This window comes from Archocentrus centrarchus, chromosome 5 (genome assembly GCF_007364275.1).
Source record: "Archocentrus centrarchus isolate MPI-CPG fArcCen1 chromosome 5, fArcCen1, whole genome shotgun sequence".
Lineage (NCBI taxonomy): Eukaryota > Metazoa > Chordata > Actinopteri > Cichliformes > Cichlidae > Archocentrus > Archocentrus centrarchus.
Window position 1 is genome coordinate 11080773 of NC_044350.1, and position 27876 is coordinate 11108648.

The following is a 27876-nucleotide window of genomic DNA, read 5'->3' on the forward strand; positions in this document are numbered from 1 at the left end:
CTGTGCTGCAGGAGCGAGAAGGGAAGAAGGACATGCGGCCTCGATCGCAGGATACTCAGTTTGAAGAAATCACCGTCCAACAGGTTCCTCAGATGGAGCATGATGGAAATCCTGTGAGCGTGCACCCACACACACACACAGACAAACACACACACTGCCTTTACAACTAGTGTAATGTTTTCAGTCCATTCACTTCAAAACAGCTTTTGTCATTCGCAGCAAAGAATTAACACTTGTGTGCATTATCTGTCCAGAAGCAAACAATGGAGATTGCTGTTCGTCTTTCACCCAAACAGCTGGATCGTGTGACTCCGGTGCTTGAAGAGATCATCCATGAAATAACACAGGAGCGTCAGGAAGGTATTTGAATAGGTGCAAGACACTGTGATAAGACACATTCTTGAAAAAGCCACAATATGGCCTTGCATCTTTTATTATCTAAAGAAGCTTAATACACACATGCAAGTCTTTATTAATCATAATGTTCTCTCACTGTCTATCTCTGCAGCTGAGTAACAAGGCCGATGGTACGAGGGGATGAACGGTGTATAAAATTTGTCAAAAAGCATGGAATGCTTTAATATTTTATTGTGTTTTACTGAATCAATCAATAAAAGGAAGCAATTGTGTCACTCATTCCAGCATCTGCAGCTTGTTGGCCACAGGGTGTCAGCATCTTTCCCAGGAGAAACTCATTTCACTCATGCCTCAAGGAAAGTCACAACACTTTCCAGTTTCCAGAATGACAGTTACACTGACATAATGCTTACTCTGAAAAAAAAAAAAATCCTTTTTACCATTAAGTTATTTAACAATGAATCCAAGGAAAACAGACACATCTTTATTATTTCAGTAAATGTTCCTTAAAAAGACAGAAATGCACTGAGTGGTCATTGTTAGATAAAAGTTATTATAAAAATGATATAAAAATGTCAGTGCAGATTACTTAGGGAAAAATTGCAAAAAAACAAACTTCATTGTATCATAATTACATGTACGCAATAGTGCAGCGTGAATGAATGTGGACTTTGCCCCCTCTTCTGGCTTCAGAGCTTTGATGTCAGTCTCTCACAGACTTCAAAGTCCTTGACTGCAAGGGCAGCGTCACGAGCTAAAGGGGCAGGAAGAACCAGGGAGCAGTCGCTATCGAAATACTTCCCATTTACACCCTCTAGCTCCTCTGCGACAGCACAATAGATTGGGCTCACTGCACCCTCTTCTGGAGACTGAAAGGGAGATGAGGAAGGTGGAGGGAAAACATGAACGGACAGTCAATGAACCTTTCTACAGCTGCAAATAAGTAACTGGAAAACTGGTAATCTCTGCCCTATTTTGTGCTTAGTAGAGCATGCCATTGGTTACTCCTAAAGTGTTTGCTCTCTGTTTGATAGGTTTATCTGGGTTTTTCAGACTAATGATTCCCTCTTTTATTTAAACTGAAACCTCATATCCAGAGTTCAAGTAAACAGCTACTAAATACAAGTTCATTTTTAGTTACATTCATATTCTACTTAACCACAGATGAGCTTGAACTTGTTATTCTGGTTTTAGCAACCAACCGTCATCAAAATAGTCTAGATTTTGTATCTTATTTTGGTTTGGTTGCCTGTTTCGATATACTTACCTTGAAAAAGAAAAACCCAATGAGGTTAAAAGACCAACGGATCCAACGCGGATAGTGTCTCAGTACTTCTGTCATCACAACACCGGGGTGGACAGAATTTGCAGTTACACCTATGTGTAGATAATGACAGAAACATACACAAGTAAATGGTAAATGAACTGGTTCTTATATAGCACTCTTCTACTCTACTAGAGCACTCAAAGCAGAAGTGCCACCCACCAAGTCACTGTGTAACCTCTACAGACTGATAAAGATTTCTGGACTTTCAGGATGACTCAAAAATAGAAAATTTAAGGGGAGCAGGAAACCCGGGAATGCACTGTGAAAGGTGATTGCCATTAAAGGTGATTTTGTAAATAAAACAAAATTGAGACAAACATGTTTTATTAACACCCCCCCCCCCCCCCCCCCCATTGCTTATTTTAAAATCACAAATCTGCAATTTAAAATACAGAGATTTCCGTGTATTTTATATCTATGTTTGGCTAGTGGCTTCTGGCTACATTTGCTGCTCCAAGGATAACACCCAAAACAAGGTGCATTGTGGGTAATGCAGATGTCAGGTTTTGATCACACAGCAAGATAAAAAAAAATTCACAGTAAGTTTTACGATTTTATACAAGGCAAAGCTAAACTGGTGAAGTACTCTTGAAAATGACACTTTTTAAAAAAAGCATGTTAAAAATACGAATAAGATCATCAGCCTTCTTTAGTTATGGCTTCATATTTAAGTTATCATTTATTTTCATCAGCACTGTCCCAACCATGCAGTAGCTAAACTGATGAACTCTAATCATAGTACTCGCTTGCCTGTAGCCTACCTGTCTCCTTTATCCTGCGCGCGAGTTCGTTGGTACAGATGATGTTGTGCAGCTTCGTGTGGTTGTAGACTTGATCCATCCAATAGACGAGGTTATCGCCATGAAAATGAGAAAAGTCCACTTCACCCTTCTTGTGGTTGACCGAGCTGACGGTGACGATGCGGGATGGAGATGAACTCTTCATCAGGTCTGGAAAGAAAATTAAACATGTAAGGCCAAGGAAGGAAGAGATAAGAAGGAGAGACACCAAAGACGACAGATGTTTGGGATTTAGTTTCCTCAATACAGTGTACCTGCTGAGTTAAATGGAGCACAAAGTCTTACCCAGTAGCAGGTTGGTGAGAAGAAATGGTCCCAGGTGGTTAGTAGCAAAAGATGCCTCAAACCCATCTTTGGTTATCTCCTTTGGTAAACCTGATTGATAAAGAGCCAAATCACAAGAATTACAAGGGATTTAAAAGTGGCTTTTAGAAATCATAAAGCAGACTCTCAGCTTTATTTTAAGTACCGCATTAATTGTTGGGAATTACAGCCATTTTACACATAATCCCCCATTTTCAACTGACTGACAAGGAGTTTCAAGGTCAGGTAAGGCCTGTTCCCATCATTCCATCACAAATTAAACAGGAGAAAGCTCTCAAGTTGATTCAAAGAGTTGAACTTGTCTTTTGCAACTTTCACTGGAACTCTTGTGACAATCTTCTAAATTGTTATCAGCACTCAAAAGCCTAACAAAAACCAAACCCATCCCAGCTAACATAATAATCTCACTTCAGACATCCCACTCACAAAACATCCACAGCTATTTGTTATTTAAGAGGAATTTGTATTATAAAACCCATTGAAAAATTTCCATGGAAACGTTTTCTATCTCTAATCAAAAGGGTGACACACAGCATACAGCTGTCTTATAATTGCTGTGCTGCGTGTTTGTGTCTGTGCTTTTACAAACCCAGTTCCAAAAAGGTTAGGAAAGTGTGTAAACAGCATGATTTACAAATCTCAAATCAATATTTCATTCGCAACAGAACAAAGAAAACATCAAATATTTAAGCTGAAGAAAAAAGTACAATTTCAAGAAAAATGTCAGCTCATTGATAGGAGCAACACGCCTCAAAAAGATGGAAAAGTAAGCAGTACTAAAAATAAAGAGCTGGAGCAAATCTGTCTGTGACCCTGTGTTTCTTAGCTTAATTGACGTTTGTAGTTATTTGATTTCATTATCACTGATCCATTATGTTATATTGTTTTTTTGTTTTTTTAATATTCCTTAGTGCATTTGTTTCTTCCTCGTTCATTCTTGGTTTGTTTGATTATGGTTTCATGTGTTCTCCTTATGCGCTCTTAGTTGAGTTCCCAGTTGTCTTCCCTGTGTTTTTTCCTTAGTGTTCCTCCCTATTGTGTGGAGTCTACTGTGTCTGTTTTCCTCAGTGTGTCTGTCTCCCCGTGTGGGGTCAAGTTTGCATTTCTGTTTCCCTGCCTTCTTACTTCTTTACTTTGCCAGTCTCGCATTCTGTCTGACTTGTCTCCCGCTTTGCTCATCTGCTTATATTCCCGTCACTGTTCCTGGTTCCCTCTCCCCCAGTGCTTCCTAGATTTTCCTAGAGTTTCATTTTGTAGTTCTTGGGCCTGTTATGGTTTATACATTTTCTTTTAAATCAGCTATCAGGCTTCAAACAAACAGCCTTTTGTTTAAACCCTGTTTGCCTCCACTCGCCCTGCATTTGGGTCCTTACAACCTCTACGCTCCACACGGTCAGCTTCTGCTGTCCACGACAAAATTAATTTAACTGGCAACAGATCAATAATTTGACTGGGTATAAAAAGAGTATTTTAAAGAGGCAGAATTTCTCAGGTGCATCAGTGGCTGTGAAATTGGCAGCTTGCACATCTGGAAAGCCACCATCAATGCTGAGGGGTATATACAGGTTTTAGAGCAACATATGCTCCCATGCAGGCAAGTTTTTCAGGAAATGACTTTCATATTTCGGTAAGACAATGGTAAACCACATGCTGCATCTATTAAAACAGCATGGTTTCGTAGCAGAAGAGTCCAGATGCTGAACAGTGCTTTTACCAACTGAAAAACATTTTGAGCATCATGAAATGAAAAATATGACAGAGACCACCCAGGTCTGCTGAGCAGCTAGAATCCTACATCAGACAAGAATGGGACAACATTCAGCTGGTTTCCTCAGCTCCCAGATATTTGGGGTTCAAGCAGTGAGGCTGCGAGCACTCAGAGTGATTGTAGGTTTTTATTGTTATTCATCAATTTTTTTCCACTCCAATGGAATCATTGCATTCTGTTTTAATTTATATTTTAAGCAGCTTTTTTTAAATTGAGCTTGTAAATATTTGTGCTGCTGCTCTGCAAAGTCTGCCATGCAAACTCTAGGTTATTTAGCTTTTGACATGGGTTGCTTTCTGTATCCATTAAGGGAAAGGATCCATTTGTTTAGACAGCTTCTATTTGCATCTCTGCAATCCCTGATGTCATGTTTAATAAAAGGAAGGGTTTTGGAGATTTTGTTTCAATTTTTTTGTTATTCACTGATTCTCTAAGCTAAGTGGCCAAGAGCTGGGAAAATTCAAGAGAAAAAACAGTTTGACTAGAAATCCTATATAAACAAACACCTTTTGCTGTAATTTCATGTAATACAAAAGTGTCCCACGGTGCTTTAAAAAAGATCCATTTCTACTTTTGACAATTGTATCACCTGATACTCCAGCATTGTTGACAAGGATGTGGAGTGCCTTCTCCTCTTTAAGAATCCTCCCAGCAAATTCCCGGACAGAGTCCATACAGGAAAGGTCTACCAGATGCAGATAAACATCTAAGTTTCCTGTTTTTGCCCTGATTTCATGAAGTGCTGCTGTCCCCCGTGTCTCACTCCGACAAGCCAAGATAACCCGGGCCCCACGACGTGCCAAGTCCAGAGCAATGAACTTTCCAATCCCTAGCAGAGTGGAAGAGAGCAAAACATCACTTGTTAAAACATGCACAAATAACAGATGAATCAAATAGCAGATGTGCATATGACCTAAAACCTACAGGCTTCATAAATATTGATTTGGTCTTTAAATCTCATTCCTTATTTGGGGAGTTTGCATGTTATCAATGAGTTAGTAATGAGTTCATCCAGGCAGTAGTCTTTCACAGAGCTTGCAGCTAAAGCAGACTTCATATCCTAACTGCTCAGAAACGTTGACATGTTTTATATATTCCTATATATTCCTACACATAGTGTATTAGTGCTTCTATGACATATATCCAGATTAATGATGGCACAAGGCTTCTAAAAAAATGCATCATGTATTTGAACCAGTGTGGACTAGACTTACAGGCTTTGATTATCTGTTGTTCTTATCTCGCTCCATGAGCAAAGGTTAACTGATGTTATCAAATAATGTGATCTCTAAAACAGTTCTCCATTACAATGTGGGTAAAACAGCTTTAACATTTAGAACTGAGAGGAAAATATGCCCTCTCCTACAACTCATAGGGAATTTGATTTTGAGAGCTTAATGTCAGGCTTTCATTGCAATTCAACGAAATTCAGTTCAGTTTTTATTTATATAGCGCCAATTCACAACAACAGTCACGTCACGGCGCTTTATATTGTAAGGTCAAGACTCTACAATATTAGAAAGAACCCCAACAATCAGACGATCCTCTACGACAGGGGTATTCAACTGGCGGCCCAAGGGCCAGAACCGGCCCATCAGTCATTTTGGACCGGCCCACTGCCCATTTACTTCTATTATTAAATAAAAATTTTAAAAGAAGCTGTGACTAAACTGTAAGCACAGCATGTAGTTCACAGTCCTTACAGGTGGTGGCGGTAATGCACCATAGATTACCAACCGCCATAAAAACTCAAGAAGAAAAAGAAGAAGAAGAACTGCATTTTATCAGTGTTACTGGCGACTTTGTTGCTAGAGTTAGCAGCTTTTCAGACCCCATAGCTAGTTTTTTCCCTTAAAGCAACTAGCGACAAATTTAGCGAGTTTTCTCAGTGATGTCGGCGACTTTTGGAGAGCTTTTTGTTAACCTGAAATCCTGCGCTATCGCCGTGTTTTGTGTACGTACAGCCTTCGTACTGCATCCGTTCAGACGCTTTGGCATTACTCGGACCCCCAAGAGTACCGAACTGTTGGTATATACCATAAGTCCTTAATAGCGGAAGTGAGTCTGATCGTGTCCTCGTGATACAGCCGGCAGATACGACGCCGCATTGAGCGGTTGAATGAATGAATGAATGAATGAAGTTTATTGCCATGTGGGTGAACAAGTTCACACATTGGAAATTGCAGTTACAGAACACCATCCAAGAATACACAAAACACAACACACATGGGGGGATATGTGTCCTCGGGTCATGCAGCCTACTTGCAGCGCTACCTTTGGCAGGAGGAGAAAACAACACATCATGGGGAAGTTAGGTTAAAAAAAAGTCATCTGGTACAGTGCTCAAAAAAGAGCACTATACCAGGGTCCAAAAAAACCACCTTAGCAAAGCATTTGCACATGTAAAGCTAGGACAGCGGCGGTAGGTGAGGTCAGGTCAGGAGGGAATGCAGACGGAGACGAGAGGTGGGGGCATTGCGGAGCCAGATGCCAGGATCCAGCCAAAACAGTTCGCTGATAGTGGTGGAATTTCATCAGCGGCCGTGGTACACCAGACCCAGCTTCACAAATCACAACGCGGAGTGGGGGGAAGAGCAGCCGCACACAGAGCCCTGGAGAGAGATATGGTTGCCAACCCAAGGCCGGCAGGGGAGCCGAATTCCTGATAACAAATGTTGTTTTGGAACAGGCTGCTTGTTTTTCCAACAGCCTTCAGTCTTACTGGGAAACCATTCAAAAATCCAATATTCCAAATTCGTTGATTGCCGTCCTCACTGTGCAGAACCGAACTATATCTCCTGATCTAACCCCTCTCGCCTGCGAGCCCGCTAATCTTGCGGCTCAGGTCCACCAGGCTTTGAGTCTGAGTTTGTACGGCTCTGCTCAGCCCTTCCACCTGGGTTGGGGGCGTTTTTGTTATATGTCAGCATTTGTGTCTATGGGTTTATAAATCCTGCTGACTGAAGGATGGAAGTTTGTTCATTCAGTCTGTTTACATATTTTGTTATCTGTTGTAATCTGTTGTTATCTGTTGTAATGTTGTAATAGCGCTTTGAGTGCTCATACTGAGTAGAAAAGCGCTATATAAGAGCTAGTTCATTTACCATTTACCATTTACACAGGAGGAAGCACTTTGGTGAAGTCTGCTTCACTGCAGACTGGGTTTTTAAAGAATCAGTCAGCCTTTTGCAATTTTCGCTCTGTATCTTTTCTTTTTACATTTTAATAGCACAGTTGCGAGTCTTTTGTTATGGAGAAAAAAGCATTAATTTATTTGGGGAGCATTATTATTTAAATGCCAGTGGTTTATTTTTGAGCAATTTCTCTTGTACACCTACAGCTGAATGTTAATAAAAGTGTCTGTGTGACATTTGGGACATGTAGCTTTGACTCAGAGGTGCCTCTTCTTCTTTGGGAAGAAAAAAATATCAAGATATATTTCGTATATCACCATTCACGTAAAAAATATCGAGATATTATTTTGGTCCATATTCCCCAGCCCTAGTAGTTCTAAACATATTTAGGGTGTTTTTTCTTTACTTTTTGTCTCTCCAAAGATATTATTCCTCTCTCCTACAGCCTCGAACTGCAACTAAATTGCAACTAATTGCAAATAACCAATTAGGCGATGATGTCATAAAGCGACTTTTAGGACATCCAGTAGCTACTTTCCTTGCTGAGGAGTAGGCGGGAGGCCAGACAGTAGTTTCTGATGAAAACATGTTGCATTCAAAAGAGAAGAGATGTAAGGTGGACAGCGAAAATAGAAAATTTAACGACAACTGGACCAATAAGTATGCACAAGAGTAAGTGTCCCGAGAAATGTGTGGCCCACTGGCTAGTAGCCTCATGACAATTTGGCCCATAGAAAAATGTAGCAGGAATACCCCTGCTCTATGAGCAAGCACTTGGCAACAGTGGAATACATAAGCTCCCTTTTAAAAGGAAGGAACCTTTGGCAGAACCGGGCTCAGGAAGGGGCAGCCATCTGCTGTGACTGGCTGGGAGTGAGTGGAAAGAGAAGAGAGGAGAGAGACAGGACAAAAGGTACACTAAAAGAAAAGTTTAAGCCACAATAGAGAGGATGTCTGTCTCCCAAATCCAAACTGGGAGCTGGTTCCATAGTAGAGGGAGAGACCTTCATGCATGCCATGATCTTTTCCCATATGTCATACTGTATAACATGTTGGGGACAAGCTGGGGAAATAGTTATTAAACCACTGGAGTCTCTTTATAAGCAAAATCTAAAAATCTGTGCAATAATATCACTTTAAGATTCTGGAGAGGCATCATTTAACGAGATCTGAAATTTTTAAAATTATTTTCTAATATGTGCTTGGTGTTTAGGATTTTAAATGGTTTGCTTCATTTTATTAACTTTTGCCCAAGAGAATCCATAAAATCTACAAGGATATCTTCAACTAAAGATTGTGTTATGCCCTTTCGTTATTCTGCTTTTGGACAATCAGCATTTGCCTTGAAAGTCTCAACTCAATGGAATACTCTGCCTGATATCATTAACAATTGTAGCTCTATCAACAGTTTTAAAAACAGACTGAAATATTTGTTGAAAGATTCACAGACTTGTAAACACTGATGTTTTTTTCCTTTGTTTTCTTTTAAAATTTATTTATTTTTTTGCTTTTGTGTGTATTTATATGGGTGTGTGTGGTCATGGGTTTGGAGATATTTTTATGTGATATTCTATTGTTGTGATTTTTGTATGTAACCTGCCTGTAACCTGACTGCAGATGTAAATTAACTTTAAGTTAACTCTGGTACAATGCATCAAATGGCAACATTTATGTTAATATTGTACATGGTCCCTTTTTAAATAAAATTGGAAAGAAATTTAATGCAGCAATGCTTATTGGCAATAAATCTTATACTGTTAGAAAGCCTGTTTATTTCCCCTTAAATGATGCCACATTTGTAAGAAAAATGCATTTGTGGATTGAGCAGTAGAGTTGAGTATGTGGGTTGTGCCAATGATAAAAAAAAAAAAAAAATTGCCATATCTTCTCTCCCAATGCCAAACAGCTTATTCTGCTATTGACTCTTGTTAGGTTTTGTCTATTGGCTTGGATTATTGAAGTCTGAGGAAACAAACAGGGGCCTCAGTACAATGTGGAAGAACCATACACAGCCACAACAGCCGGATGGTGTCCTGGGGGATCTCCTCTCAGATCTGGACCAGGGCATCACTGAGCTCCTGGACAGGCTGAGATGCAACTTGGTGATATCGGATGGAACAAAACTTAATGTCCCAGGGGTATTCTGTTTGATTTGGGTCAGGCAAGCATAGGGGCCAGTCAGTGGAATCAGTTCCTTCATCCTCCAGGAACTAATGCATACTCTCAGCACATGATCGGGCATTATCGTGCACCAGGAGAAACCCAGGACCCACTGCACCAGCGTAGGGTCTGACAGTGGTTCCAAGGATTTCATTCCGATACCAAATGGCAGTCAGGGTGCCGTTGCCTAGCTTGTAGAGGTCTGTGTGTCCCTCCATGATGCCTCCCCAGACCATAACTGATCCACCACCAAACTGGTCATGCTGAACAATGTTACAGGCAGCATAACGTTCTCCATGGGTTCTCAAAACCCTTTCACATCTGTCACATGTGCACAGGGTGAACCTGCTCTCATCTGTGAAAAGCACAGGGCACCATTGGTGAACCTGCCAATTCTGCAGAGGTGGTACTGTACTATTTAAGTACAGACATTCTCCAGTAAATGAAACCAATACATTTTATCTTATTCCATCCTCACATAATGATACCCAAACAAGTTACAGACATCAATACTGCAGCTCAGTCAGAAGCTTTTACTAAACCTTTGAATGAGAAGACTAAAAAAAAGAAAGAAATGAAAGCATCACTAAACTGAAAAACCAAAATGCTCTTAACAGTTTTAACAGATAGTATAACCTGCCAGTTAAAAACTTGAACATTTGTTTTATTCAAGTTAAAAATTACACTTGCTGGTCCAGGAAAAATATTGCCTCTCATACCAGTTTTTGCACTCGTGTTTTTCCTGCTCAGTCTAACCTTGGCAGGCAGTTTGTTTTGTTATTTATGTTGGCTTTAAAAGTCCCTGACTTTGGTGTCTTGTTCATTCTCACTGAGCTAACAAGCTGAGATTCTGCTCCTAAAGATTAAGTTGTGGTGCTGATGTAAAAATTCTTTCTCAAACTTTACAGTAAATCTATCAGATTTACTGTATCACTGTGCATCACTGTGATGTTCCTGCCTGTCATGGTCCGAAGTCTGCAACCTAGTGTTTTTGTGTTTAATGGACTTCGAGTTAGTGAGTTTGCCTTTATGTTCACTGATTTGTTTTATTGTTTCATGTGTTCTACTTCTGTACTCTTAAGTTCTCAGTAACCTTAAGTTTATATTCATTCATGTGCCCGCCTCCCAGTGTTGTCAAGTCTACATTCCTGTCTCTATGGTCTGTTGTTTCCTGTTTTACTTTGTCAGTCTCTTGTCTCGTTTTGTGATTATGTTCAGCTGTGCTCCCCACCTGTTGCCTGTTCCCTGATTATCACTCTGTGTATTTATTGTCTCAGTCTTCTCCTTGTATCTTGTCAGAGTCTTGTTATCGTTATGTGGTTGTGTACTCATATGAAGCTTTCCTTAGCTTTTAGAGAGTTCAGCTCCTATCCTGGCATTGACCTAAATATTTTTTGTGTCATTTCAGTCTGTTATGGATGTTCCTAGTTAAAAATAAAAAGAGGAAAACACTACTCGAAGAGGTGAAACTCACAGCAGATGATAACGTTTCTCGCTAACATGTGGTTACATTGTGAACATTGTGAACCCAAATTATTGCCTTTGCCTACAACTAATCAAGTAGTTGTGGCTTTTTAACCTAATCAAGCTGTGTCTGAAACACAGTTCTCTCTTAAAAAAAAAAAAAAAACCCAAAAGAAACAGATTTGGTCATTTCTGTATGGTATACAAACCCAAGACTCCTGGTTCAAAATCTCCTCCAAATGCAAATTTTGTCACTCTGCATACTACCTCACGAGGAGCACTCGAGTTGCAAATGTGGAAACACCCATGTTGTCACTGGCAATCTTTTGGTATGAGGCTGCCTTGAGAATAAATATGGAATAACATAGCAAGAGAACGAAAAAAACAAATAACATAAACAAGGAAGACTCTTAAATGTCAGATTCTTCAAACTGGCAAACTTTGTTTCATAACACCTTCGAATACATCCTGTTCTTCAGTCTGCTTCATGCCTGCCTCATCTGGAGTAATTTTCCAGCAGGTTCATATTTGTACCACATATGCTGCGCACATGCTTGAGAAGATTTATTAAAAACAAACAAAAAAAAGAAACCCCAAAACAACAGAACTGGAACATATCTTGGTTGCCATAGGGCGAGTGGCGGGGTACATCCTGGACAGGCCGGTAATAAATCAAAAATCATCATTTTGATTTAGAGCCTGCTATCATCATCAAAGTACCAAAAACCAATTGAAATACAGAGTCTTTCAAAATGTGCCTGACTGGTTGTCTGACAGTGCAGTATTATTACCTTCACTGTACTGAGCTCAGTGTTCTACCTCCTTTTCTGTGGTCACAGTAGCTTACAGTAACATACTATAGCTTATCTTTGGGTCGCTGTGTGACCAGAAATTCAGAATAAAGCTGCTCCAGCTGTTTGGAACACTTAATGCCCAGGTCCTATTAATAAGCAATTACCTCTTCAGCACTTCCGTTCCTGTGTACTCTCTTATTACCCCACAATTGATAAGCATGTTTTAAGTCCTCAGAGGAGAGAAGATGGGGGTTTAAGCACACACACACACACACACACACACACACACACACACACACACACACACACACACACACACACACACACACACACACACACAGTGTTTCAGACTGGAATGGTTGCAGTCTGATTTTCGACGCCTTTGGGATTCATATTGTACTATATACAAACTGTTATTGTTGACATTTTTTGGTAGATTTAACTAAAGAAATTGGCTCCTAGTAACAAAGTGCCTCAAGATACAATTGAATCCTTATCCTGACATATTTAACATTCATAGACTACCCTTGTGTATCCCAAGAATTAATTACTGGGTCTGCTCCAGATCGTGCTTTCCCTCACTCCACATTGCTGCTCAGGTAGTAATGTAGTAGTATCAGTTCTCCTGGTCACATGTGGCATGACCAGAGCATGATGCAGCTGTCTCAGTTCTGATGGCTTCCAATTTGGGAAGTTCCCCATCCAGATGATGAATACAGAAATGGAGTATTTCTTCTTTAAAATTACTGACAGAGTGCTCCTAAACCTAGATACCATACGATACTTTAAATTGAGACCCATAGTAAAGATTAACTGAATTAATAATTGCATTTATTAAAACTCCACAGGCAGAATCAGGTACTTTTGACTGGGGTCCCGTGGGGCCCCAAAACATTTGTATTTTTAAAAGGTACTAATAAAAGCAGAAATAAAAAACAATGACGTGACATCATTGGGAATAAATTGATTGACAAAGTAAGTAATATTTGCAGGGCTTCATCAGGGTAACCCCCTTCCCCCTAAACAGCTTAAACGCAACATGCACAAAGTCAGTCTCAAATTCCACAAGAACGATCTTCAATATTGCAGTAGGCCACAGGGCTAGTAGGCCAAAATGTTAGTAACAAACTGCTGCATTAAACAGCTTATTATTCCACCAACCTGTATTGGCCCCCGTCACTATTGCGGTCTTCCCTGTCAGGCGCACGTCACATGTCCGTGGATCCCAGCGGGGTCTCCGCTGCAAGCGCACCACAGCAGCCAGCAGCGCCGTGGAAACAACCCAGAGAGGGTGACAAAAGAAATCCAACCAAGTCATCTTCCTATCAAGAGTTGAATTTTGCGACAAAGAAATGGATCGTCTTCCCTTCTGATACCGTAAGCTCTGGGAATTAGTGAAAGCAGGAAAATGCGCACTGCGACTCAGCGGCTAGATCTCGTCAGTCCAGCAGTGAGATTTAATCAGACAACCTGTTCATCTAGATTTTTCTATATATAAACCATCTGGATTTGTCCAGACGGACGTGTTCATTGATTTGTTGGATCCCTTCACAGGAAGTGGTGAAATCACCAGTTTGAAGAGGAAAAGAACAAGAAAAGAACAAGAGGGAAAAACATATGGATATAATTGCTCACATCCTGAGCTTTCTGTTGATGTCACATTCGTGGGGGTTGGGCTAACAGAGCACTTGGACTTTGAGGGTAATTGCAGTTTTCACATTTTATAGCCACAAGAGAGGTTAAGTGATAAGATGTTTTCAGAGTCTGCTGCTAAAAACATAATTGTTTCTCCAATTTGAGAGTCTTTGATTTAGTAGTATTTCAGAAATGTACAGTAATTTTACCCCTTCCAAAATGAAACTTTTATTCAGTGTAATTATTAATAGACACCCGGGCTTACTCACATTTTCAGCCTATGTCTATAGTTCAGGAAGCAAAGGGCAGAGGGTGAGGCAGAAAGGTATTTAATCAAAATTGTTCAGGAGTCTGCTGTCAGGGGATTAGATGGTGGAAGCGCAGACATTAGAGCAGGAAGGTGAAAGTGGAAACCTATCAGCTTTTGAAGAGCCTGAGCAGGGACGGTGTGACGGCACCCACCATCCATAAGTACGTATAAATATTGTTTAATATAGGGCTCTGACGGTTTTAGGCATTACGATGTCTGGAAGGTGAAATAAAAACCTTTTCAGTTGAATTCACTCACACAATTCTTTTACCCTGAGACGATGGAAAGATAATTCCCCTCACAGGCCCGTCTCTTGTATGGCAGTTCAGAAATCCCACAACTCCAGAGCTTTAGCTTACACAATACTTTTTATTCATAATGAATCTTTATTTTGCCCCTTCTCCTGCTCCTCAAAAGCTGGTATTTCCTCCTCTGAGTTCTCACTTTCTTGCTGTAATGTTTGGTCCTTCTCCGCCTCATTTACTGACAGCAGTAGGTATCACTCCATTTCAACAGTTCTCAGGAAAATCCTTTCTGCCTCACTCAGCCCTCCGTCATACCTTGCATGACAGAGGACGGTATGACACGGGTCTTAGTACTTTTCCCCAGTCTTTTCCCTTGACGTCACAGTAAGTGCCATAGGTGATGTGGTCAGGTTTAGGGGGGCATTAGGTGTGTTGAGCTTAGGTGATTATTAGGTGTGTAGAATGGAGTTTAACAACAGTAACAACAACAACAACAATAATAATAATAATAATAAAATTATGAGAATTTGTTAAAACAATGTATTAGTGTAAAAAGATTCCTATAAAAACACTCATAAACCTTGTGGAAAGTTTTCCCAGAAGAGTTGAAGCTGTTACAGCTGCAAAGACTGAGCTGACATCATATTAAACTCTATGATTAAGAATGGGATATTACTCACGTTCATATCCATGTGAAGGCAGAGGAGTGAATACTTTTGGCAGTATAGTGTATGTAAAAAGTACCAACTTTTGACACTTTTTGAAAATATACCAGCCACTTCATTAGGTACACATAAGTAGGTGCGGGTTGGACCCGGTTCAAGGATTTACCTTTTTGAACTGCTTTAATTCTTCATGGTGTTGATTCAACAAGGTGCTGCAAATATTTCTGAGATTTTTCCAATCTTCTGTTGTCCAGTTTTGGTGGGCCTGTGCAATCTGTAGACTCAGTTTCCTGTTCTAGCTGACAAAAGTGCACTGTAAAAAAAAAAATCCGTTGAATTTACGGTAAAATACTGGCAGCTGTGGTTGCCAGTACTTAACTGTAAACTGCTCTACGGTAAATACTGTAAACAGATTCACGGTAAAGTACCGGCAACCACAGCTGCCAGTATTTTACCGTAACCAGGTTCACGGAAAAGTACCGGCAACCACAGCTGCCAGTATTCTACCGTAAACAGATTCACGGTAAAGTACCGGCAACCACAGCTGCCAGTATTTTACCGTAAACGGGTTCATGGTAAAACACCATAAAAAGATTCAGGGTACATTGTTGTAAACGGGTGCAAGGAAAAATACCGTAAACGGGTCCAGGGTACAAAGCCGTGAAAGGGATCAGAGTAAAATACCGTAAACAGGTCCACAGTACAATGCCATAGACGGGTCCACGGTAAAATACCGTAAACCGGGTTTACAGTAAAATACCGTAAACCAGGTTCACAGTAAAATACTGTAAACCGGGTTCAATGCATAATACCGTAAGCTGGGTTCATGGTAAAATACTGGCCGCTATGGTTGCCTATATTTTACTGTATAAAATATGGTGACAATTTAAAACCATTTATGATAAACAATTCCAAATACAAATGATATACCTTAAACCTAATTACAGTCGAAAAACAGAATACAACTGTGTGATACATAACAGTATTTAATTGTAAAAATCAACATTACATTCAAACAGGGGCAGCTGTTGTTGCCAGAACTTCACCCAGAAAAAAATAGAACACCAGTGGCTAAGATTTTACAACCAACTGCCCGTGGTTAATTACAGAGAAAATAACATATAAAGCCCATTACAAACAAAGACATTGTTGAAATATAAATAGTTTTTGCATTTAGACATTCTTTGGGAAAAGTATGTAATTGTAGTGTCACCAGTTCTGCTTGAGTACCCTGGTTAGTCATCAGGTGTTTGCTGTGGAATTGCAGGATCCTCTCTGCAGCCAGAATAACAAAATAAAATAAAGCAGTAATAATAAGAATGATAATATTATAGTTCTTACACAAATGAATTAAACAAATTTTCAGTCAACACACACTGAACTGTCCAACCACTTACCTCTATTTACCCTTGACAAGACTGGTTTCTGATCAGACAGGTAGATTGGTAGGACAGCAAAGTAGTTGATTAAGTCCATCTGAACCACTGGCAGGTCAGAAGATAGGACTGACAGGACCAAATTCCTCCTAAGTTAGAGAGGTATCGACACTGTCACTCTGCTCACTGCACATGTAGAAAATTACATTCTAATACATTTCACACTCAAATCCATAAACAGTTGGGTCTCACCTGGTACTACATGCACCACATGTCACGCTGGCCAAGGTTTGATTCCAGTTTGGGCCTTTTGCTGCAGATCATCCCCTCTCTCTGCTGCGTTTCCCGTCTGTCTACTGACACTGCTCAATGAAGTAGGCATGCCACAAAAATACAAATAAAATGAAAGACAGAAAGCATAAATAAAGAAATGATAAAAATAAAATAAACAAAATAATTTAAAAATCTTTAACTATAACCATTTAAAAGACAAACATTAACAGGAGCAGATACACTATGTCAGGGGTGGCCAACTCAAATAGGACTCTGGAGAACTTGACTGCATACTGAGGAGGTAATTCAGCCATTTGATTCAGGTGTGTTGGATCATGGACACATCTAAAACCTGCAGGACACTGGCTCTCGAGGCCTGGAGTTGGCCACCCCTACACTATGTCCTGGGGTTAACATGAGTTTGGCAGATTGGGTAAACCTAATATCTGGTGTAGCAGTGATGCAGCATGGGAAGAATTTTACACACTGATCAGCTGACATCTGCTGCTGCACTTTGGTTTATTGCTCTTTTTGGATATAACTGAATTCAACAAGGTGTAAGCAGACAGATCAGCTCAAACACTCAGGCATTAAGTACCAGTCCAGTCCTTAAATTTAAACTGATGCCTGCTAACATTGGCCATTAACACCACAGCCTGCTCTGCACTAGTCCAACATACTGCATCACCGTACATGTCACCACAATACTTCAAATTAACTACTTTAGCCTGCACTAAACTGCGTGGTATTTCCATGCAACCTTTGAATAACACTTATTACATTTTAGCTCACAGACACACTATGGTCCAAACTGCACAGTTTGTCGAGCAGTTTGAAACATTTCAAATCACCTGCCAATTACAAACACTCTGTTTATGCTGCTCACCTTCTATAATGCTAGCAGAGCTCTAGTTACAGAGCTGATATCTCCATGCTGTCAGCATGGAGATATCAGAGTGTGCCGCTTTTCCACTAGTACCTACTCAGCTCAGCTAGACTCAGCTTGGCTTAGTTTTTAGGGTATTCCATTAGGCGCTAGCATAGACGTATATCTATGGGCGCTAGTACCTTTATCTTGTGGTTTTAATGGCAGTGGGCAAACCAGCTTATAGGTGCATTACTGCCACCCACTGGACTGGAGTGTGGACCAGGAGGTGCTACCACATACTTTTTTAGTACCTACTTGGCCGCGGTTCCAGGTGCGCCAAGTTGATTGAAAATGTAGAAAATATGGCATCAACAGGCTGCATGCCACTGATTGGCCAGGCAGTGATGTCACTAGATGAGTCATGCAAGCGACTCCTTCACAAGAATCAAACCTGCCGTTTTTGAAACCCACCAGCATGCTGATGTTTTTGTGCTCAGTGCCTGATGACAGAATCCATGGAAAAGAGACAAAATTGACCTCTGTACAGTATTAAGTACCAAACTGCCTTTCAGATTGATTACTCACTAACTGAAGATGCTCTGGTCCACTTTAACCCTGAATATAACTCTGGTAAAAATTAGCCTTAAATTTGTCCTTATCTACATGTCAGCGAATGCACCTAAATAAACAGTTCATTTTGATTAAGTTTGCAGTGAGGAACACAACATTTCAATGTCTTAAACAACTTCCCCCAAAATTACAGCTGAACATTTCCTTAGGTGATACTGGTTAAAGTTAACTCTGGCTTTACCTCTACAATGCTGGCTCAGGTCTTCACTGCTGCTAATGGTATCAGTACTGTTAAGGTAACTTACCTTACCGTGGTGACATAACTAGTTGTTGCAAGGTTGACACAAAACTGGAGTAAACCCTGGGGCAGGATGATCTACCATCGTGTAGTAATGTCTTTTATCCCACAGAGAGGGCAGAAAAGGTGCTAACCTCTGAGTGTAACTGCTCAGTCATGGCTCAGTCTGCAGCCGCTGATTGGATACTGTCTGTGACACATGCATGTATCTCCCTCAGTCTCATTTTATATTAGCAGGTTACTCTGCAATAAGCTGAATATTTTGGGACCACTCACGAGGTGCATGAAAAGAAAATTTGTATGATGAAATCTAAATCCAGTCATTCAGTTTACAGTTCAGACGCAGTTGATACACAGATAAAACACAATAAAACAATACAATGTTTTGCATTTCCTTTTCTGAAAAAACAAACTATTATTTCAAATAGTTCCTGATTAAATTTCAGTCAACCTGGGAAATACATTTAAATGTACGATTCAGCAATATGTATAATTCAGACAGAAATTATTTTTATGGTATGAGTGTGTCATTTTTATAGAAATTTTACAGAAAAGAAAGATTTTCACAGTAAAAATGTGTGATTTCAGCATATTTTGACAGTTATATCTTGGTTCTTGATTTATGGTGATTAAATGTTTCTGCTACAGAGATACACCCTTTTCGATTTTACGGTCTATTACTGTTGCCATTTCACACTTTTCCATTGTTATTTTTACAGACTTTTTTTGCAGTGCAGGAGAAAGATTTTCACAGTGAAAATGTGTGATTTCAACATATTATCAAAGTGAAAATTACAGTTATGTATTGTTTTTGGATTTACGGTAATCACATGTTTCTGCTACAGAAATACACTGTTTTTGATTTTCCAGTCTATTACTGTTGCCATTTCACAGTTTTCCACTGTCATTTTTACGTACTTTTTTTACAGTGTGGCACTTGGTGTGATCTTCTGGTGCTGCAGCCCACCTGCTTCAAGGTTTGACGTATTGCGTGTTCAGAGATGCTCTTTTGCAGACCTTGGTTATGAAAAGTTATTTAAGTTATTGCTGCCTTCCCACACTCAAAAAAGTGAAATAGGTGGGTTGTGCACTTTATGTTATTTTGATGTTTTCAGTTTACTTAAAATACATGTCTTTGTTAAGTTGAAATATTTTTTTCTAATAAAGTCCATGTAATTTTGTCTTTCGTTGTGAGTACAAAATAATTACGTGCTGGTTAATCACAAACCATTTAATTAAAATGAATTATGATTGCAATACTTGCTACACCTGGAAGGTGGCAGTAAGAAGAGGATTGAAGTGCTTCAGACTACGCATGTGCAAACTCTATCTCTTTTTCGCTGCTTTTTTGGTGGTTAAGCATGCGGTGAAGTTGCTAAGTGCTAACGGTATTCATTTTCCGACTTGAGAGAGGTAAGAGGACATTTTTCATTCATACCTGTTGTAGTAATTTCATATTGACCAAGATTAAATTTTGTGTTTGTGATACAACACTTCTATATTTCCAAAGTATTTGTGTTTTAGAGAGCAGCGAACAAGTAGATTTAAAGGAAATATCTGTTGTAGGACCCTGTACATAGCACACTAATGATTAATCTGTGAACCTGTTTATATATTTTTTTCTCTTTCTCTCTTTTTGTAGTAATCCTGTTGCAATTTTTCAGGTCCTGATTTGATTGAGTGAGTCCTGATTCTTGCTTCCACCTGCCTGCTCATTGCACTGTATAACAGGTATGATCACAACGAGCTACTTTAATTACTGTGAATTGAATTGCCAGAATTTTTATTTTAAGAAACATTTATCAGGTGACAGATTAATTTTCTTGCCCTCATTCTGAATGTGTGTTTAATTTTGTATTACATTAATTTATGGATCCTTTAAACGTGATGAATTTCAGATCCTGGGTGTGACAGCTGTTTCCTAACTCATTGATGTGGTGTAGACCAGTGGTCCCCAACCTTTTTTGAGCCGCGGACCGGTTTAGTGTTAGAAAATATTTCCACGGACCGGCTTTTAAGGTGTGGCGAATAAATACGTCAAAATAAATGATATAACCAAGTGTGATATTTTCTACGTATAATAATAAAAAACGGGAATCCACTTTGTATTCGTATGCAACTCTATCAGCAGCGTTCTCGTAACATCCCGCCTCAACATGAATAACAGGCTCTCTGCCCACAGCGCTCCCTGGTCAGCTGTTAGAGCCATGGTAAAACATGCCTTCAAAATAAGATACACCGCAAAAACAAATACAGTAGAAATCACCTCAGTCGGATTCAAATGGCCCAGTTTGGGGTCTATTATCGAATTTCGCTGCAATGGCTTCTGCTTCATCTATGAATTTGCTTCTGCAAATTTTATAATCTGAAATTTTACTCGTAAGTGCAAGTTTGTAGCTTACACTTGCCACGATTGTCCCCGGTGAAATGAACTGATATAAACACTAAAACAATTTCCAGGCGTTGTTAGTGTGTGTGTAGTTGTGCACGAACGAGCCGATGCATGGAAGTGGGCGGACAGGAGCTGAGGAGGGTTTTAGCGCTAAACTCATCCAGTTTATGCGATCACATTTAACTGGAAATTTATTACAATGGGACCAGATTTTTCATCCGAGGTAGGTGAATATCCGACGGATTTATGTGATGATTTTATTGGAATTAATGTTAGGAAAAATCAGGACCTGCAGATGCCATCCAACTAGAGCGAAAACCCGATTTGTGCGACTTCGACTTAGGTGATTTTTACTGTATAAAGCGCATGAAAAATACAACTCACCATAACACTGAATCAGTGTAAGCCCCCTGAGCTTGTTTCTCTGATACTCATTTTTGCTGGCTTCTGGTTTGACTGGGTTCGGCCGATTTCACATGGAGCGTGGCTGCAGAGCCGCGGTGTCAAGCGCTGGAGAGTCAGTTTGATGGCTGGGTCTACCTCACTGCTATCCCCGGTGTTGATAAATAAAAATGGTAAATGGACTAGTTCTTACATAGCGCTTTTCTACTCTTGTTGAGCACTCAAAAATTTAAAGAAGCGTTATGTAGGTCAACCAACCGATTTCGTTAGACAGGCCTGAAGCTTCTGGGTTTAATTTTAGCGGTGACGTATCATGTGAGCAGAAACGTCTTGACACGTCAAGAGGAAGTCATGGAGGGAAGTAACGGAGCGAATCCGCCCATTTTTCAAAATAAAATATAGTTTAGGCGCAGATAATAAGTAAAACGGAAATAATTTAAGTTATTTATTCTTTATGTGCGGCCCGGTACCAAATGTCCCACGGCCCGGTACCGGTCCACGGCCCGGGGGTTGGGGACCTCTGGTGTAGACGGCACTGCTGAGCTTGCCCGTGGTATGTTAACAGTCAGACTTTTCTTTCTTAAAACCATTCTATAAATTGAGTTTCCTTTACCAATACATTCTTTGTGGGTTTTTCGTTTGTTTTTTGCCCTCCTCCCCTTCCAGATTTGAATGTGGCAGTGTAAAGGTTGCAGTTCAAAGACCTCAACTAGAGGCCAGTTGCTTAAACATTACAGATTAAAACATCCACATTATGGGCGCAGGCACCCTTATCCTTGTCCATATAGTAGTTGTCCATATACATCTAAGTCATGGAATGCGCTCAGGTCACATTTGTGTAGAGTTCACACTAGAGAAACATCCCGGCAAACATTGACATCGGCAACATTCAGCTGTCATGTTTGTGGGTTCTCTGAAGTTTCCTCTGAAAAGGAGTATTTCACTCATATAAATTTGCATCTCAAAGCCAATGAAACAGTCCCCTGCATGTTCAAGGGTTGTACATTTAGGACAAATATTTATGGGACATTTAAATCACATAAAAATCGAAAGCACCTTGGTTATTCTTACAGTGACTTTAAACCTGGAATAGTTACAGAAAAAGACAGTTTTGAAAGCTCAAGTGTTTCAGGTGAACATAGAGACGATGACGAATCAGAAGAAGCCCAGCCTGAATTGCAGTCTAGTTTTCAGAGAGACTGCTCAGAAAATCTTGAGAAAATGATAGAAGAGAAACTTGCAGCAGTATTGCTTAAGCTGGAAAACATACTCCATGTTCCTAGTAATGCAGTCGATGAGCTTTTACAGGACTTGCACTTTCTAATGAGTTCTGCATCCCAGACTACATTAAATACCATTGTTTCAGATTTTTGTACAAAGCATAATCTTGCTCTTGATGCAAAAGAAACTGAGGAATTGGCCTCTGCCTTCTGTCTTGCTAATCCCTTGACCAAAGCAATTGGAGATCAGGGCCCACTTGGCACTGCTTTTAAGCGGAAACAGTACTTCAGAGACAAGTTCCAAGTTGTTGAACCAGTTGAATATGTTTTGGATAAGGAGCGAAACCATACCTACCAATATGTACCATTATTGCAGTCATTGCAGCAGCTCCTTAGCAAAGATAGTGTAATTGATGATGTAGTAGAAAATTACAGTTCTCACCAAAATGAAACTGCACAACACGAATACAAGTCCTTTCAGAATGGAGAGTTTTTCAAAAAAACTGAGTTCCTATCTTCAGGAGAATTGAGAATAAGTGTGACACTTTATATTGATGAGTTTGAAGTGTGTAACCCTCTGGGCACTTCCAGGAAGAAGCATAAACTTTGCGCTATGTACTGGATTTTGAGCAACTTACCTCCAGGCCAGCACTCATCTTTGTCATCCATCTACTTGGCAGTACTGTGTAAAAGTAACTACATCAAGGAATACAGATATGGAAAAGTGCTTGAACCTCTTTTGCGTGATCTGGTTGTTTTGGAAGAGCATGGCGTGTTTGTCCCACAGATTGGAAAAAATATTAAAGGCACAGTACAATGTGTAGCTGCAGACAAGCTGGGTGCCCATGGGATTGCGGACTTTGTGGAAAGTTTTTGTGGAGAGTATGTTTGTGGATTTTGCACAGGGCGGTCCAATGATTTTCAGACCAAGCAGGTTCTGTCAGGTGAGTTTCATCTTAGATCCAAAGACGAACACAAAGAACATGTCAAACATGCAGCGGAAAGTGGCAAGCCTTGTGTTGGAGTGAAAAGGCTGTGTGTGCTGTCAGAAAATCTGTCTCATTTTGATGTAACAACTGGATATCCACCTGATGTACTCCACGATCTGTTGGAGGGTATAGTTCCAGTGGAACTTGCACAGTGCTTAGGTGTGTTGATATCCAAACAATGCTTCTCTTTGGACACTTTAAATAAGGTCATTCTCAGCTTCCCCTACAAAGGAGATGATAAAAAAAAAACGTCCCCATGTTGTGCCACAAAAACTTTTAAGGAGAAAGACAATAGGTGGCAATGCAGCTGAAAATTGGACCCTCATAAGATTGCTGCCTTTCATGATTGGAGATGTTATACCTGACGGTGAACCAGTGTAGGAGATAATTTTGGATTTAAAAGAGATAGTGGAACTTGCTGTTTCCCAGATCCACACAGAAGAATCAATTGATTATCTTCAGTTCAAAATATCTGATCACAGACAGAAATATCAAGATGCATTTCCCAACGAAAAACTCCTCCCAAAGCATCACTTCTTAGAGCATTACCCTCACATGACCCGATGTTTTGGTCCTCTAGTTGGGCTGTGGACCATGAGGTTTGAGGGCAAACACAGTTTTTTTCAAGGAAAAAAGTGTTTCAAGAATGTTGCTCTAACACAGTCAAGAAAACACCAGATGGTGATTGCGTATCACTTTCACTCATCACGTCCACAGAAACCTGGAGTTGAAGTATCAAATGTATCAAGAGTCCCTGTTGAGATGCGGAAAGATGATGTATCATTACCTCTTCAGCAGATGTACCCAAACATGGCAGAAGTAAACATGGCTAACAGTGCAGATTGCAAGGGGATCAACTATAGAAAGGGAATGATAGTCATTTGTGGATTTACTGATGGGCTACCTGAATTCGGAGAAATAATAAGGATATGTGTACTTCAGGATACGCTGAATTTCATACTCAAGATGTACTCAGCTTGGTTTAGGGAGCACTACCAGGCCTTTGAACTGCAACCAACTGGCACAATGTCCCTGTTAACACATGACGAACTGGCAGAGAAGTACCCGTTACATGACTACTTTGTTGGGCCCCTTCGACTGGTTACATTTAAAAGATATCCATATATTAAAAGTTGAATATGTGAGTAAATGGCTTTAATTGATAGCTTACTAAATGTACACTAATTCTCTCTGGCATGTGCACCTAATACTAACCCATCACCTCTTTCTACTTGGCTGTTTGCTAACCTGTTTCTGTGCATGCACTAACTCCATGTCACTGGTAGGGCGGACAAAATTTTGATATTGATATTGTGATATGAGACTTGATATCTGGGATTTTGGATGTTGATATAGAATATGGCATTAGTGTTGTCTTTTCTGAGGTTTAAATGGTACATTCATTACATTCAAGTGGTATTTTTTGAACTAGCATTTATTTGCTTTTATTCACAGTTATAAATGATTATTATCAAAATTCTAGTTGTATAAATACTTTGTGGAAGCACCACAGTCATCCCCACCATCACAATATCTATATTGAGGTATTTGGTTAAAAACATGTCATATCACCTATTCCAACCTAAAGTAACTAATTTGAGCACTGTTAACCATAGTATCACACTTCATTTTCCATGCTACTATCATTATGTCACTGGCTTCTGTCTGTGGATTGCTTCAGTGTCCTGTTTACATGACCAAAGTCAGTTGGTTTCTTTCTAATTTGAATGCTTTTAATTTATACATATTTAATTACTTTATATGTGCGTTTTCATCTTCTCCAGACTGACGCATTTGGATGATGGCTGCACCAGTAAAACTGTGGATTATCCTTGGTTCCAAAAATGCTGAAAAACTGACCATAGAATCAGGCTTGCCAGCATCTGTTGAGGATCTTACAAATGAGATCAAACATCAGTTTGATATAGAGGGGGACATTAGACTCCAGTACATGGACAGTGACTTTGACAACGAGTTTGTTAACCTTAACCAAATTTGTGACATTCAAGACAAGAGCACCGTTCTCATCTTCTGACACAATAATACTCTCCTCTGATTCAGAATCTCCTCGATCATCACATTGGCCGACAGAATTCCAAATTCCAAAGTTTTCATATGACGTGGAGATGCAACTTCGAAGTGCAAACCAGGACTTCATATCAAATGGAGTTCTTCTGACACCCGGTCATAAACTTAAATCAGACATCTTGGAAAGTCTGGCTCAGGAAATCATCAAGTTCAAGGCATATCCCTCAAACTTGGAAATTGAATCTGTTGCTGAAGCTTTGATCAAAGCACATCCATGTTTGAGAGAACAGGGATCCTTCAGTGGTTTCTACGGCTGGAAAATAAGCCTTAAGTATAAGATGGCAAACTACAGGACAAAACTTAGAAAGTTGGGGTGCCCAGAACTGAGCATCAATTCCCTCAAGCACAAACCTGCAGATAGATGTCAGCCTGCCTACGATGTCAAAAAACCGAGGAAAGCCGAAGTAAATTTTTGTCCTCCCTATCCTGCTGGAGAGACCCAGGACAGCCTTGAAGGGGAAAGATTGGCGTTGTTATCTGAGGTCAAGAAGAGACATAATGATAAAGTTATCAAAGAAAAGATGGCTAAGACGTTCGCATACAGAAGGCAGGAGGTTGTCAGAGACAAGCCCATGATGGCAGAGTTCAAGATCAGATGGCCAGGACTGTTCACTGTGGCAGAGGAATGAAATGCTTTTAAATCAGCTATAGTCAACAATTTTTTTCAATTATGCTTTAATGGATAGTGACAGTGTAGAGACAGGGAGGTCAGGGGAGAGAGTTGTTATGGCTTCCAGTTACATGGGAATGTTAATCATTTTATGTAAAAATAACACGGGAAATGCTATTGTATTGCAGCACAGCCTGTTTTTTTTTTTGTACATTCTTGTGAGAGTATTTATGTTTTAAATGTTAAATGTTTTATGGTTTTGTGGACATTATGTTTTCAGGTGGAAGCAGAATTTGTGAGGATCACTACTGCCCCCCTTGTCTCAAAGTTCCATGCACAGCTTGACCAACCCAGCTCATCAAAGTGTTCCAAGAAGAAAGGAGGCTTTGCAGGGACTAACATTAGCAGGAGTTTGATCCCAATCACACAGGTATGTTTTGCTATTGTTAGTGAACAATATGGAATTATAAACTGATGTTGACTAGTCAGTTTTGACAAGTATGCTGACAAGTTAACAGTCAGAATAATATTTGTGTTTTTTTCTCTCTTTAGAATGAAAGTATTGAAAAGAGGAGGGGGTGCATCCTGAGGGCGCTTTGTATCTACCTCAACGAAGACCCGAACATCCTCTTCAAAGAATACCTGGTTTGTAATTTTAAGTTTATTTTCTACCTGTAATAAATCAATTTTAATCTCTGTGGGGGTGTTCCCAAGACCACTGATGTTGGTGCCTTGGGTGTGGCTTCGTTAGTGCTTCATTCTTTTATAACGACTGCCAACACTAAGATATCTATATTAGATGAAATAACTCAGTTGACAGATTCATGCTAACCACTCTAAAATTTTGATGGAATCACTCAGCACTGCTTTATCTTATTTTTACACAAATAGCACTTTTTGAAGTATCATGCTGTTTTCATTCAAAGGAAACCTGAAAGGCAAAAGTTGTTCTTTGGAATTCTACAAAATCTGTGATTTTATAGATTGATTGTCTTTTCTTTCTATCCCTATGTAAAGGATACTGATGGTACGGCTGTAGAGAGAACCTCAGTTATCCTAAGGAACTGAGGTACTTCTTTGAAGTACTTCAAAAGCTCTTCCTTCAACTGGATGCTGGCAAACTTTCACCCAAGGTACAGATGCTCAAGAACAAACTGTTTGAATGAACCAAACATTGATTTGAATGCTCTGGTAAAAAGAAAAAGTTGATGCAATTTTTTTTCCCTTCCACACTACTAAATTAAAGCATGTGTGTTGTTATAGTTTGACCATTATGCTGTCTCCAAAAAAAAAAAAGAACTACAAGCTTCTTATATTGTTATATAATAGTATTGGCAAATTGGATGTTTTGTAGGATGTTACATTTGTTTATGCTGCATCAAGGTGGTTTATAATTGTTAATATTGGGTAACAATGCTGCAACACAAGTTGACATGTTTGATAACATAATTACATTTCAAGATAGTCCCTCTACAATATTAAAATGAAAGTTGACAACGTGTTGTTATGGTTGATATGGTTAGATTATTATGTTGTTAGAAAAAAGAGAACTGCCTGTACAAAGCCTGTTCTATTGTTGGAATGCATAAATGCTGTTTACAACTGTTGGTGTCGAACCGCTGCACCCTAATGTCTGCTAAGGGTTATATTTTAGACCAAGTGGCAGCAAAATGTTAAATGAATATTAGTGAATAAAGGAAATAACAAAATATGTTGGTTGTATGAAATTCATTTATGTGGAACCTGTTGACAAACTAGAATTAGGTCAAACCAATTAGTATAAAATAAATTGGATGAAAACGTATTT

General features: G+C 39.6%; 2 protein-coding genes across 8 annotated transcripts; one reads left to right on the top strand and one right to left on the bottom strand.

The window, feature by feature from the left end:
- Positions 1-459: 459 nt before the first annotated feature.
- LOC115780622 (retinol dehydrogenase 11) lies at positions 460-13475 on the bottom strand. The gene is made up of 6 exons (XM_030729910.1): positions 13290-13475; positions 5166-5405; positions 2770-2859; positions 2446-2634; positions 1625-1734; positions 460-1226 (listed from the first exon to the last, which is right to left on the bottom strand). The coding sequence occupies exons 1-6, from the start codon at positions 13444-13446 to the stop codon at positions 1047-1049; spliced, it is 966 nt and encodes a 321-aa protein (XP_030585770.1). The 5' UTR covers positions 13447-13475; the 3' UTR covers positions 460-1046.
- On the top strand, positions 13366-27812 carry LOC115780621 (uncharacterized). Of its 7 annotated transcripts, none has more exons than XM_030729908.1 (9): positions 13366-13505; positions 13683-13829; positions 19298-19446; positions 19645-19781; positions 20033-20099; positions 25156-26082; positions 26350-26499; positions 26622-26714; positions 27087-27801. In XM_030729908.1, exons 6-9 carry the CDS (start codon positions 25498-25500, stop codon positions 27135-27137), a joined length of 879 nt encoding a protein of 292 aa, XP_030585768.1. In that variant the 5' UTR covers positions 13366-13505; positions 13683-13829; positions 19298-19446; positions 19645-19781; positions 20033-20099; positions 25156-25497; the 3' UTR covers positions 27138-27801. The 7 variants fall into 7 exon arrangements, 6 of the variants coding, with proteins under 6 accessions (XP_030585768.1, XP_030585769.1, XP_030585766.1 ...); XM_030729906.1 differs by having other exon boundaries at positions 13445-13578; positions 20011-20099; XM_030729903.1 differs by having other exon boundaries at positions 13445-13578.
- Positions 27813-27876: the final 64 nt, after the last annotated feature.

Excerpts from the sequence above, each read along its gene's own strand:
- LOC115780622 (XM_030729910.1), bottom strand. The coding sequence starts at position 13,446 with ATGACTTGGTTGGATTTCTTTTGTCACCCTCTCTGGGTTGTTTCCACG. Across the intron at positions 1,735-2,445 it reads GCGCAGGATAAAGGAGACAG|GTGTAACTGCAAATTCTGTC; the intron begins GTAGGCTACAGG and ends ATCTACACATAG. Across the intron at positions 1,227-1,624 it reads TTGGGTTTTTCTTTTTCAAG|TCTCCAGAAGAGGGTGCAGT; the intron begins GTAAGTATATCG and ends TCTCCCTTTCAG.
- LOC115780621 (XM_030729908.1), top strand. The coding sequence starts at position 25,498 with ATGCAACTTCGAAGTGCAAACCAGGACTTCATATCAAATGGAGTTCTT. Across the intron at positions 26,083-26,349 it reads GACTGTTCACTGTGGCAGAG|GTGGAAGCAGAATTTGTGAG; the intron begins GAATGAAATGCT and ends TTATGTTTTCAG. Across the intron at positions 26,500-26,621 it reads GTTTGATCCCAATCACACAG|AATGAAAGTATTGAAAAGAG; the intron begins GTATGTTTTGCT and ends TTCTCTCTTTAG.